The sequence below is a fragment of the Taudactylus pleione genome, unplaced genomic scaffold, assembly GCF_031769625.1.
Source record: "Taudactylus pleione unplaced genomic scaffold, aTauple2 ptg000041l, whole genome shotgun sequence".
Classification (NCBI taxonomy): domain Eukaryota; kingdom Metazoa; phylum Chordata; class Amphibia; order Anura; family Myobatrachidae; genus Taudactylus; species Taudactylus pleione.
Genome location: NW_028284443.1, coordinates 31,700,655 through 31,713,051, shown reverse-complemented (window position 1 = coordinate 31,713,051; position 12,397 = coordinate 31,700,655). Strand labels below are relative to the sequence as shown.

General features: G+C 42.0%; 1 protein-coding gene across 1 annotated transcript in view; it reads left to right on the top strand.

Moving 5' to 3' along the window:
• NELL2 (neural EGFL like 2) overlaps window positions 1-12,397 on the top strand; it is a 357,636-nt gene that overhangs the window by 340,324 nt on the left and 4,915 nt on the right. Inside the window, exons 18-20 of the mRNA XM_088458020.1 lie at window positions 7,573-7,766; window positions 7,936-8,112; window positions 8,640-8,864. Coding sequence (XP_088314146.1) covers window positions 7,573-7,766; window positions 7,936-8,112; window positions 8,640-8,864 — 596 coding nt within the window. The remainder of the gene's footprint in view (window positions 1-7,572; window positions 7,767-7,935; window positions 8,113-8,639; window positions 8,865-12,397) is intronic.

Below are 12,397 nucleotides of genomic sequence, written 5' to 3'. Positions count from 1 at the left end.
AATAAAACCCCAAATAATTTTTTTACTACATGAAGCATTAGGGTAAAATATAACATCCAGTGTAATCCTTACAAGCAAACCTGGACTGACCACGTCCTTCCATTCTATTTAGACAATTTAAGCCAAATCTCATATTTTAATACTGTTCTAAGTGGATATGATGTAGTGCAAAAAGGCAACACTTTCAAGACAGGTTGGATATGATATCCCGACAGTCACAATATCGACAGCAGAATCCCGACGGTCCGTATTCTAACCCTAACCCACCTCTCCCGCAGCCTAACCCTAACCATCTCCCTACTGCGGTCTTCCCTAACCCTACCACTAGTGCCTAACCCTAATACTCACCTTCGGGATCCATTGGGATTGTGATCGTCGGCATTCTGCTGCCGATGTTGTGACCACAGGGATGGTCACTGCCAGGAACCCGACTTCATGTCTTTCAAGACATCACATGTGTGTTTGTCTTCATTAATATTATTGGCTCTGCCCTGTATATACATCTACCAATGTGCAATATGTACATAGTACTTCTGTTACTTTATAGCGTTTCTGGCACTGTTACAGAAATACTGTACGTAAGAGAAAGAAGCACCACTCGCCCAAGAAATGTCCACTAGCTTTTAAAGACAAAATTTACAGCATTCTGGACCAGTTTATTTAAGCATAAGCATATCCATTATTTAGCCTAGTAATACACAAAAGCTAATATCCATAGGAATCACATATTATCTCTTACCTCTATGTCTGTCTGTTATTACCCAGTTCTATTACTGCTTGTGCCCAGTTGTAAAGCGCAACTACTATGCTGGTGCTATATAACTGTTAATAATTAAATATTAGACGATTAGACCTAAAATTTATGGAGTGGTATCATTTGGACAGAGCACAGTATATGAATTATGGTGTTATTAGATGAGCCTTTATGATGTTGTTCTGCTATTAAAGTTCCTCTGAACTAAAATAAACACTAAAACTGAAATGTTCACATATGAAGCATGAAGGGTAAATGTATTGCATTCTGTTTAAAAGTCGGTGGAGCAGGTATCATTCACTTCACCTTAGATCTGTGATATAAGCCCTCCGTGAATGTACATAAATCCCAGGCACCATTACATTATGTGTGTTTTTGCTCTGTTGCCAAGCAACTGAAAATCACTACAATCTTTGCAATGCCTTTCTATTGCACCTGTACCGCACTGGCTAAATGCGTCTACTATCTCAGAGCCACTATGTAAAAGATATTTTTCAGAAACCTGATTCTGAGTCACCTAAATGTGCTAAATTTGACACTTACTTCCAAGAGAAACCATCAAAGTTTAATCCTTTGGGAAATATATGTGTATTGCTATACATATATAGAGAAACATTTCACAAGAAGGCATTGGCATTCAGATGTATTTAGTAATGTCTGTTTGCTAGGTATTTTCAGCTCCTATGGCCTGGGTGAGCCTCTAACTCAGGCACTCTCTCAGGCACCATATTTTGAGGACCAAGTAGGGAATTAATTAAAAATGCTAATAATCACACTGCCAAGTACTAATACAAAAGTGACCTGCTGGCAAAAATATTAAAGCAATGGAATTTTTGTTTTATACTGTACACTTCATTTGAATAAATACATTTCTGAAGGATAAAAGGGGCAACATTTTTGTTACCACCTCCAACAGTAGGAAGACTTAACCCACCAATTTGAGGGGCAAATCTCTTTTAACTGAAAGATTGTCATGAAATAATGATTACACGGAGGTTGAAGTGATCATTTATATATCACCTAGAAAAATATATTGTAACCCTAAGTGGCAGCGGTAGCATGCATTGAAGCTGTATATTCATCTATTAAGCCAATAGCGTGTTTTGAAAATCCAATTTTCTCAGTATGCTTGGTCAGAAATTTCCAATGAAATGTATTTTGTAGTTATAAAACAATTAATGCATCATTTTGCTGTTTATTTTTCAATTTTAGATCTCTAGTTTATTACATTTCATAGGTAGAATTCCACTGTCCCCTGACCTTAAATCCATTCTCTGACTGATATCTGCACTGATTTCTCTAATCAGGCTAAAACCCTCAGTGCCTCACATCATCTAAAATTTATTGTAGAATGTAAAAGTTCAATAAAATAGATTTATTGGCTTTCCATTATGTAAATGTTGAGACTTATATTGATTGATGAAACCTCATTTTGTGTTTTCATTCAACACACACCTGCAAGCCTTGCATGTTTTATCTGGGAGCAATTGCTAGCTTTAAGAATATTTGTGCCATTATTTTATTTTGCAGGTTTATTTAGCCAAATATGGTAACCCACTAATGGAACAGTCTTTCTTTTTTTTCTTTTAGCATTTAACTCGCCAACTCAGTAAATTATTATCACACATCTTCCATTACAAATCATTGGGTTATAACTAGAGATGTGCGCGGAACCCATGTTTTAGTTTTAATTCTTTGTCATGTTGTGGTTTTGCCAAAACCACCCTTAAGTGTTTTGGATCTGGATTTATTTTTTTTAATTATAAAAACAGCGAAAATAATGTTTTTGGGTCTGTTTTTGTTCCTATGGTATTATTAACCTCAATAAGATTCATTTTCAGTCAATTTTGACCACCTCACAATATAGTTTTCAGTTTCACCCAAATTGACCAAAGGCTGCAGCGAGCTGACTGACTAAACTGAGCAACAGAGCGGCGGCATAAACACATGGTAGTTTAAAAAAGAATTTAGCATATCTAGGAAACATAGTGGCACTGCAGAGGCAGACGGGATGGCAGTTTAATAAAAACTATACGATGCTATAGAATGTATCATTAATAAATTGAGGTGGAGTACTATTTAGTGCAAGTCAGGTAAAGCTTTGATTGATATATCAGCCAGTCAACTGGCAGAGGAAATTGGTTGTCAGACAAGAAGGATATCTGTACTATTCTCCAACAAATTGCATCCTGATAAAAACCTAATTTCAGAGCTCTGCCAAAACCTGCACTATAGGCTACACCACACTTGCCGACAATCTGGCTGCCTCTTCTGGGAGGAGGCAGCCAGCTCGGCACAGAGGTACGGGGGGAAAGGGGGTGTGACTCGCTTTTGGGGCGCAACAGGGGGCGTCATTGTATCATCACGCCCCCGCTACACAACGCATATATTATCGGCGTTGTGTAGCCAGGGGCGGAGCGTTTCGCGATTCAGCGCGAATCGCGTCATCAGCTTCCCCCACCCAGCCACATTGACCAGGTAAGTGATGACGCTGGCGGGTGGGGAGCGGACGCAAGCGGGTGGTGTGGGCGGGCTGCGCCGGCCGGGAGACTTAGCCCCTCTTCCGGGGGGTCGGGAGCAACGCCCGATTTTCGGGAGGCTCCCGACCATTTCGGGAGGGTAGGCAAGTATGGGCTACACAGGGTTGCCAGAGAGTCTGAAAAAGAAAAAGTATAGTTTTACATTAGTGAGACCAGTGCTGACCACACTCCAACTTTAAGTAGTCAAAATAATACTTAATGTATATAACAATTTAAATACTATATTTTTATCTTCTGGTATGCTTTGTAAATTAATATATGCACAACATTAAGCTATTACAAAATGAGATTCTGCTGCTGCTGAAGGCGACAAACCCACCCAGTGGGCTGCCAGAGTTACGTAATCTTTAGTTTGACCAGTACCAGTTATCCATATATCTGTGGTTAATTGGATAGTTTGTACAATGGAATTTTCTAGGCCAAGAATACTTTTTTTTATTTAACTTACCGGTACAGGCGAGGAATTGCTGTTCTGGTAAAATGGAATCAAAATGGGGACACAGGACCTCAATGAACTGTCTAAAACCAGATGCACTGATGGCGGATTTTGGACTCCGATCTAATGTTACAGTAGCTTAGCTGAGCTTGCGAGAAAGCTCTGTTCCTGAAAATCCTCTTCGCACACTTTTCAGAGTATTTTTAGCAAAAAATACCTGGACAGTGTGACTGTGCATGTGCCTCTGGATCTCACAATCTTTCCCCATGAGATCGCTTCCCCCTCGCTGTTTAGCTTACATTTATTTGCCAGGTGATCAATGCTCCGTTGAGGTCCTCTGGGATCATGCTCTGTGACCCTGGTCATCTGCTCTATTCTATAAGCTGAGATGCCAGCATCTCAGCTTATAGCGTAGTCTGGGTGCAGGTAAGTGTCCGGTATTTTTTTCACAATTTGTTTTGGTAGATTTGAAGCAGATCGCATCTCCCAATACACGTTTAGGATATGCAATCTGCTTGCTAAAAATATGTGATTTAATGGGCTTGGAGTAGTTTTTTTTTCTTTTCAAAAGCTGATCTAAAAGTCCTTTCATACATTTATGTGATACTAAAATAATGTGAAAACACAATTTTTTTTGTAAAAAAAAAAAAAAAAAAGTTGATAAATAGGGCCCTTAGACTTTTTTTTTTTTTCTTTTTTAGTGAACTGATTTGCTTGTTTTAAAGGTGACACATGTAGCGTGAGAAGCAGTTGCATGTGAGCTTATAGAAGATGCCTGACTGTGTTTGGCCCCAACATACGCAATCGGCATTCTAGTGCATGAAACAGCAGTAGCAGGACCACCACTTGCAAAAGGTGGTCATGGTCTGAGCCTTTCCTTGCCACTGCATATGGTGTATGGAATGTTGGCAATTTTACATTTTTCAGCAGTTTAACTTTATTAATAGAGGTGATGTTTTCTTTAACATTGTGAAATATTTTTTAGCAGATGCTGAAGTACTATTATGACTGGCAGCAGCCACAGCACTAGTACTGGGTTGCTGCTCCTGCTCTTCTATTGACTTATCCATATCGACTTACAGCGCTCCTAGTAATGGCACCCTAATGACGTTATTTTTCAACACAGTCCCTGATCACACAACACAGTGCACTACAGTATAGTATTTGGCTACCAAAGCCAAACCATGAGAGATCCGTGCGCATATATATATATAACAATTCAACTGGTCAAAGGCCTTTTCTGGGGGCGATTCAAATGTTCTGCTTGCGCCTTTTTTTTTAGACACCCAACAGAGCAATTCAATTGTTGCTCTGTCAGGGCGCGATAACTGCCGGCGCCGGCATTTCTGCATGCACTCAGGAGGCTGCAAGCAGAAATGTGTGAGAAACCCCCAGAATTTTAAACTGGTTTTACACGGCTAAACCTCGTCTCAGAGGCGGTGAAGAGGGCGATAATTAATGAGCGCCCAGAACAATTGAATAGCAAACTATGCGCTCATTAATTGTCACGACCTATAAAACATTTGAATCGCCCCCTCTGTGTCAAGAGATAGGAGAAGCCTGAATGTGGATACAGGGCCGGAATCAATTAAATAAATACCCTGCGAGTGCCATCAGAGGCCTGTATCCCGGACATTAACTTTATTCTGTACCTAAGGAGGAAGAAGAGGAGTAAGTCGAGTTGCAATAAGCTTAGCATAAAGTTTAACATCTCCATTAAGGAGTGCAATAGGGCGATAGTTTTGAGAATAAGACACATCCTTCCCTGGTTTAGGGAGAGTCACCACACACACTTCAAGCATCTTAGCTGGGAAAGTCCCTAATTCCGTCACCTCATTGAACATAGACGAATTACATTATTTTTTAACACAGTGAATGAACACACAACAGGGTTTTATTTTAATTTTTATTTTTTTTTTAACACAGTGCCTCAACATACAACAAAGTGCCTCACAGTACTCCTATGGCAGTAGTACCCTAATGGAGTTTGTTTTTAATAACTGTGCCCCATTAACACAGTGGTCCTAATGTTTTTTTTTAATACAGTGCCTGAACACACAACACAGTGCCTCACAGAGTTCCTATGGCGCTTTTTAACACAGTGGTCCTAATGTTTTTTTTTAATACAGTGCCTGAACACACAACACAGTGCCTCACAGAGTTCCTATGGCGCTTTTTTTTTCTTAATAACACAGTGCCTGAACAAACAACACGTTTTTCTTTGTTTTTGTTTTTTTAACACAATGCCTGAAGCCCTGAACACACAACATAGTGCCTCACAGTGCCCCTAATAGCATTTTTTTAGTGCCTAAAAATGACATTTATAACAGTGTGTGGCCCTGAACACACAACACAGTGCCTCACATTGCTGCAGCCCACAGTCCACACCATATTCCTCTGATCTCCTGAGTGAAATGATGCCCAATCACAAGGGAGGGACTTTTATATGCAATCCAGAAAAGCACGAGGAAGATGGCGGTCTGCCTCATTTTGGTATCCGAAATAGGCGGAAACTCGTAACCCCTAAGTTTGGGTGTGTTCGTATTCCATGATTCCGAACCTACAGAGCTCTAGTTATAACTAATAAATTATCTGATGCACGCTTGTACACGTATTAGCATATAGTCGCAGACATGACTATGGCAAAGGCACTAAAGCGGTCACAGCAGCATGTAGCTCTGAGTCAGACCCATAGTGGGTAATTGGCTTTACACACGTACGGAGTTGCAGATGTAGCACAACAGAACTTGGCATGAGAAAAAGCTGCAGCTTCTGCATCGGAGCCCTATTTACACAGATTCAGCCTCAGTTGCACACACATTGGCACATCAGTTTGATCAGTCTAATGGTGCATACACAGGGTCAGATTTTTCCTTGAGATCTGAACGATAATGATTTAAAAATCATTCAGTCGTTCATATCTGAAGGAAAATCTGACATGCCTGAACGATGCGCGTTCCCGTTTGTCAGATAACGATATCTGACATCTGATGTGTTTGCAGTCAGACTTGGGCGATTCCATTCATTTTAATGCAGTCAAAAATCGTTCAAAACTTTGGTCAAATCGTTCATCTGACAAATCTGACAGTGTGTATGCTCCATAAGATAGCAATGCAGTTGTTATTTATGAGAATAAGATGCACATTTTAGCGAGAAAGGAAACATCTGTATGCTATATTCTAAACATCTAGCTGTTTTCTTTACATACAAACATATAACACTGCTTTGCAGATGACACCTACTCCAATAATAACAGTGTCAGCTTTTTTATGATGAACTACTTCAGTATCGTTACATTGAGCCATTTCTAAAACATTTTATAATTTTCTTTTGTTTTCCATTTAATTAATGGGGAAATAAAAATAGTAACATACACAATGTTATATAAGTATATATTTACAGTACCACGTGTGAAAATAAATGATTCCCCCGTGGCTATTCAATCAGGCCACCGGCAGCACTTATCGATAACTAAGTGATTAACGGGTGCCGCGATCCTGCTAACTCATGAATCCATGAACTTTTCACGGATTCTGTGTTAACGCCCGTTAACCCGACAATTTATTACGCGTTAACCAAGGTAACTGGTGAAAATGAAGAGCCTCGTGTGATAAAGCCAGCGGCTACCTCCCTTTTCTAGCCCTGTTAAGTTATCGGGGCTAATTGAATTCCCCCCCAATATCTGCAAATAAAATTGTGGAAATATGTTTGGTGGGAAAACAACATTATTGACAATGAATTCAAGTGTAATATTCAAGTTTTGCATATATTGTTTATTTCTTCTACTATTATAAATCCTACTCTTGAGCCATTTGGAAGTTATTGTATTGTACTCTCTGCAGACATTGATGAATGTATTACGGGAAGACACAGCTGCAGTAATGATACAGTTTGCTTCAATTTGGATGGTGGGTTTGATTGTCGTTGTCCACATGGGAAGAACTGTTCTGGTGACTGTATACATGATGGTAAAATCAAGCATAACGGGCAGATCTGGGTGCTGGAGAACGATCGGTGCTCAGTGTGCTCATGTCAGGTAATTATTATCTATATTTCTGAAATGTATATACACACACACACAGTATTAGGAGTTTGGAAAGTCCCTCCGCAGTGACTGTCACAAACTTGCTACACAGTCACTTTCCGAACTCCCTTTACTTTCAATGTATAATCAATAGAATGAATGGTTCTTCTGCATTTATTAGGTTGGGCTAGTAATGTGTCGTCGTATGGTTTGTGACTGTGAAAACCCAACAGTTGACTTGTTTTGCTGTCCTGAATGTGATCCACGACTTAGCAGCCAATGCTTGCACCAAAGTGGGGACATTGCATATAAAAGTGGAGACACCTGGGTGCAGAACTGTCAGCAGTGCAGATGCTTGGTAAGTGCAATGGAAACCATACAACTGCTTTACTGTAATAAGTACTGAAGTAGTGGACTTACTTAAATGTGATTGGGTGGGTGTGTATACTCGTATAACATCAGTCACATTTAATTATATTTATTGTCTTGTTGCTAAACAAGTTTTATAATTTTCAACATTGATATGACTGAAGGTACAGTCCAAGTGATTCCTGTATCAATAATATGTATTCTAGGCTATAGCTTTTAAATTCATCATTTCTATTCTACAATATACTTTACTTGGCTTCTCATGAAGCAATAGAGGTCTGACTAAATGATTACTTTATAGCAGCTATGGTGCACCTTTCCTAGCAAAGAGATGGTCAGCAAATGTCATAGCTATATGTAATTGTCAGAACTCTGCTAAATAAAGAGGATGGTGAGTGCTAGGGCAGGCAAACATGTAGATATGCTAAAATATACTTAGAGCATGACTTTTAACAATCCCAGAATATTACCATTGACATCTTGACTAATGAAATAATTTTTGTCTGTATATTTTAGCAAGGAGAAGTTGATTGCTGGCCTTTGCCTTGTCCAGAAGTGGACTGTGAATTTAGTGTGGTTCCTGAGAGCGAATGCTGTCCCCGTTGCATCAATGACCCCTGCCAAGCGGACATAATCCGAAATGACATCACAAAGACTTGTGTTGATGAAACAAATGTGGTTCGCTTTACAGGCTCTTCTTGGATTAAACACGGCACCGAGTGCACCCTCTGTCAATGCAAGGTAGAATTATAAATTAAATCTGTATATATTCATATACTGTATTTACTAGTTTACAACTTTTTATTAAAACATGCAAGCGAGACATGCTGACTGCAAACGAAAGGGCCAGGAAACATTGTATAAAATGAAATCAGAAGGGGAGTTGAAATGTGCACAATATTTGGGGGTAAATTTACTAAAGTGAGAGTTTTTAGAAGAGATGTTGCCCATAGCAACCAATCAGATTCTAGCGATTATCTTCTAGAAGGTGCTAGTTAAATGTTAAGTAGAATCTGATTGGTTGCTATGGGCAACATCTCTTCTAAAACTCACTTTAGTAAATTTACCCCTTAGAGTCTATCTAAATAAGCCAAATCAATTCTCGATAATTGTCTTCCTCACACAGTTACAACTCCTGCAGCATGTCTGCTAAGTACACAGACTTGTCTCCTATTATGCCTTTATACCTATATTACAGAGGTGAAAAACATGTGGGTCGAGAACCCATTTGGGAGTTTGTTCCTGGGGGCCTCAGATTGACAGAAAGGCCAAACATTCTGTTAAAACCAATCTCTATTGGGTTCCTATAACACTGACATTTGGGGTCTATCATAGTTATTGATTGTCTCATCTTCAATTATATCGCTGATTGCTAAAAGTGAATCTTGGGTCTGGAACATTAATTACAGCCTGGAAAAATCAATATCCTATGCCACAGGTTCCCAAACTCGATCCTCAGGACCCCACACAGTGCATGTTTTCCAGGTCTTTTCACAGAATTGCAAGTGAAATAATTAGCTCCACCTTTGGATCTTTTAAAATGTGTCAGTGAGTAATGACTACACCTGTGCAGCTGCTGGGTGACCTGGAAAACGTGACCTGTGTGGGGCATGAGGACCGAGTTTGAGAACCACTGTCCTATGCAAAGCACCTGTGATGACAAACCTTTATACGTATTACGTATACTGTACCACAATAAATATACAGAAATTTGTTTCTTTTTTCTTTAAACTTACATTCTTTATAACTCTGGTTTTCCTTTGCTTGCATACAAGAGGTACTGGTATTATCATGTGTTCAAGTTAAAAGAAAAGGCAATTTCTCATTGTATACGATACATCCACAAATAAATAATACACGTACATTTGGTAATGTAGATACAGCACACATTTACAGGGTAGATACACATGTACAGTATAATTACACAAGCGCATATATAAACAATACGAAAGAGACTTGCATACAAATTCACAGGACCAAAACACTTTTAATAATCATTTCAAGCAGGAAAAGTATTTGGTGAGCAGCAGTATCACAATATAAATTCACTGTAAAATAGAACAATTCTTTTTAGTACTTGCACTTACAGCTATAAATCTGAATATATCTAACTCAAAAGAAATAAGAGGTATTGGTTGATACATCTATCCCCAACATTTAAGTTAACAATCCATCATCAAGGATGCTCAGTTTTTTACATCTATTCTTCAGACTATTAATGTATATTAATATAATGGGATGCGATCAATATCCTGGCGTGCGAGATGTCGGTGCTTAGAATCCCGGTGCCGGCATCTCAAAGGTAAGTAGCGGGGTTAGGGGAAGAGTTAGGCACTAAGGGGGGAGGTTAGGTTTAGCCACTAGGGGGGAGGTTAGGTTTAGGATGCAGGGAGGTGGAGGTTAGGTTTAGGCACTAGGGGGGAAGGTTAGGTTTAGGCACTGGGGGGGTTAGGTCTAGGCACTGGGGGGGAGGTTAGGTCTAAGCACTGGGGGGGAGGTTAGGGTTAGGCACTGGGGGGGAGGTTAGGTCTAGGCACTGGGGGGGAGGTTAGGTCTAGGCACTAGGGGGGGAGGTTAGGTCTAGGCACTAGGGGGGGAGGTTAGGTTTAGGCACTAGGGGGTTAGGTCTAGGCACTGGGGGGAGGTTAGGTTTAGGCACTGGGGGGTTAGGTCTAGGCACTGGGGGGAGGTTAGGTCTAGGCACTAGGGGGAGGTTAGGTCTAGGCACTAGGGGGGAGGTTAGGTTTAGGCACTAGAGGGGGTTAGGGTTAGGCATTGGGGGGGAGGTTAGGTTTAGGCACTGGGGGGGAGGTTAGGTTTAGGCACTAGGGAGGGAGGTTAGGGTTAGGCACTAGGGGGGGAGGTTAGGTTTAGGCACTAGGAGGGTGGTTAGGTTTAGGCATTAGGGGGGATTAGGCACTAGGGGGGGAGGTTAGGTTTAGGCACTAGGGGGGGAGGTTAGGGTTAGGCACTGGGGGGGTTAGGTCTAGGCACTGGGGGGGGAGGTTAGGTCTAGGCACTAGGGGGGAGGTTAGGTCTAGGCACTAGGAGGGTGGTTAGGTTTAGGCACTAGGGCGGGTTTGGTTTAGCCACTAGGGGGGAGGTTAGGTTTAGGATGCAGGGAGGTGGAGGTTAGGTTTAGGCACTAGGGGGGAGGTTAGGTTTAGGCACTAGGGGGGAGGTTAGGTTTAGGCACTAGGGGGGAGGTTAGGTCTAGGCACTAGGGGGGAGGTTAGGTTTAGGCACATGGGGGGGTTACGCATTGGGGGGGAGGTTAGGTTTAGGCACTAGGGGGGGAGGTTAGGTCTAGGCACTAGGGGGGGTAGGTTAGGTTTAGGCACTAGGGGGGGTACGTTAGGTTTAGGCACTAGGGCGGGTTTGGTTTAGCCACTAGGGGGGAGGTTAGGTTTAGGATGCAGGGAGGTGGAGGTTAGGTTTAGGCACTAGGGGGGAGGTTAGGTTTAGGCACTAGGGGGGAGGTTAGGTCTAGGCACTAGGGGGGGAGGTTAGGTTTAGGCACTAGGGGGATAAGGCATTGGGGGGGAGGTTAGGTTTAGGCACTAGGGGGGGAGGTTAGGTTTAGGCACTAGGGGAGGAGGTTAGGTCTAGGCACTAGGGGGGGTAGGTTAGGTTTAGGCACTAGGGGGTGTAGGTTAGGTTTAGGCACTGGGGGGAGGTTAGATTTAGGCACGGGGGGTTAGGTTTAGGCACTAGGAGAGTGGTTAGGTTTAGGCACTAGGAGGGGAGGTTACATTTAGGCACTGGGGGGGTTGGTTTAGGCACTAGGGGGGGAGGTTAGGTTTAGGCACTGGGGGGGAGGTTAGGTTTAGGCACTGGGGGGGAGGTTAGGTTTAGGCACTAGGGGGGGAGGTTAGGTTTAGGCACTAGGGGGGGAGGTTAGGTTTAGGCACTAGGGGGGGAGGTTAGGTTTAGGCACTAGGGGGGGAGGAGGTTAGGTTTAGGCACTGGGGGGAGGTTAGATTTAGGCACGGGGGGGTTAGGTTTAGGCACTAGGAGAGTGGTTAGGTTTAGGCACTAGGGGGGGAGGTTACGTTTAGGCACTGGGGGGGTTGGTTTAGGCACTAGGGGGGAGGTTAGGTTTAGGCACTGGGGGGGAGGTTAGGTTTAGGCACTAGGGGGGGTTAGGTTTAGGCACTAGGGGGGGAGGTTAGGTTTAGGCACGAGGGAGGGTTAGGGGTAGGGTTAGGATACTGACAGACAAGTGCCCGTATCCTAACCCTGTCACGATGCTGGCGTCAGGATTTTGACCTCCG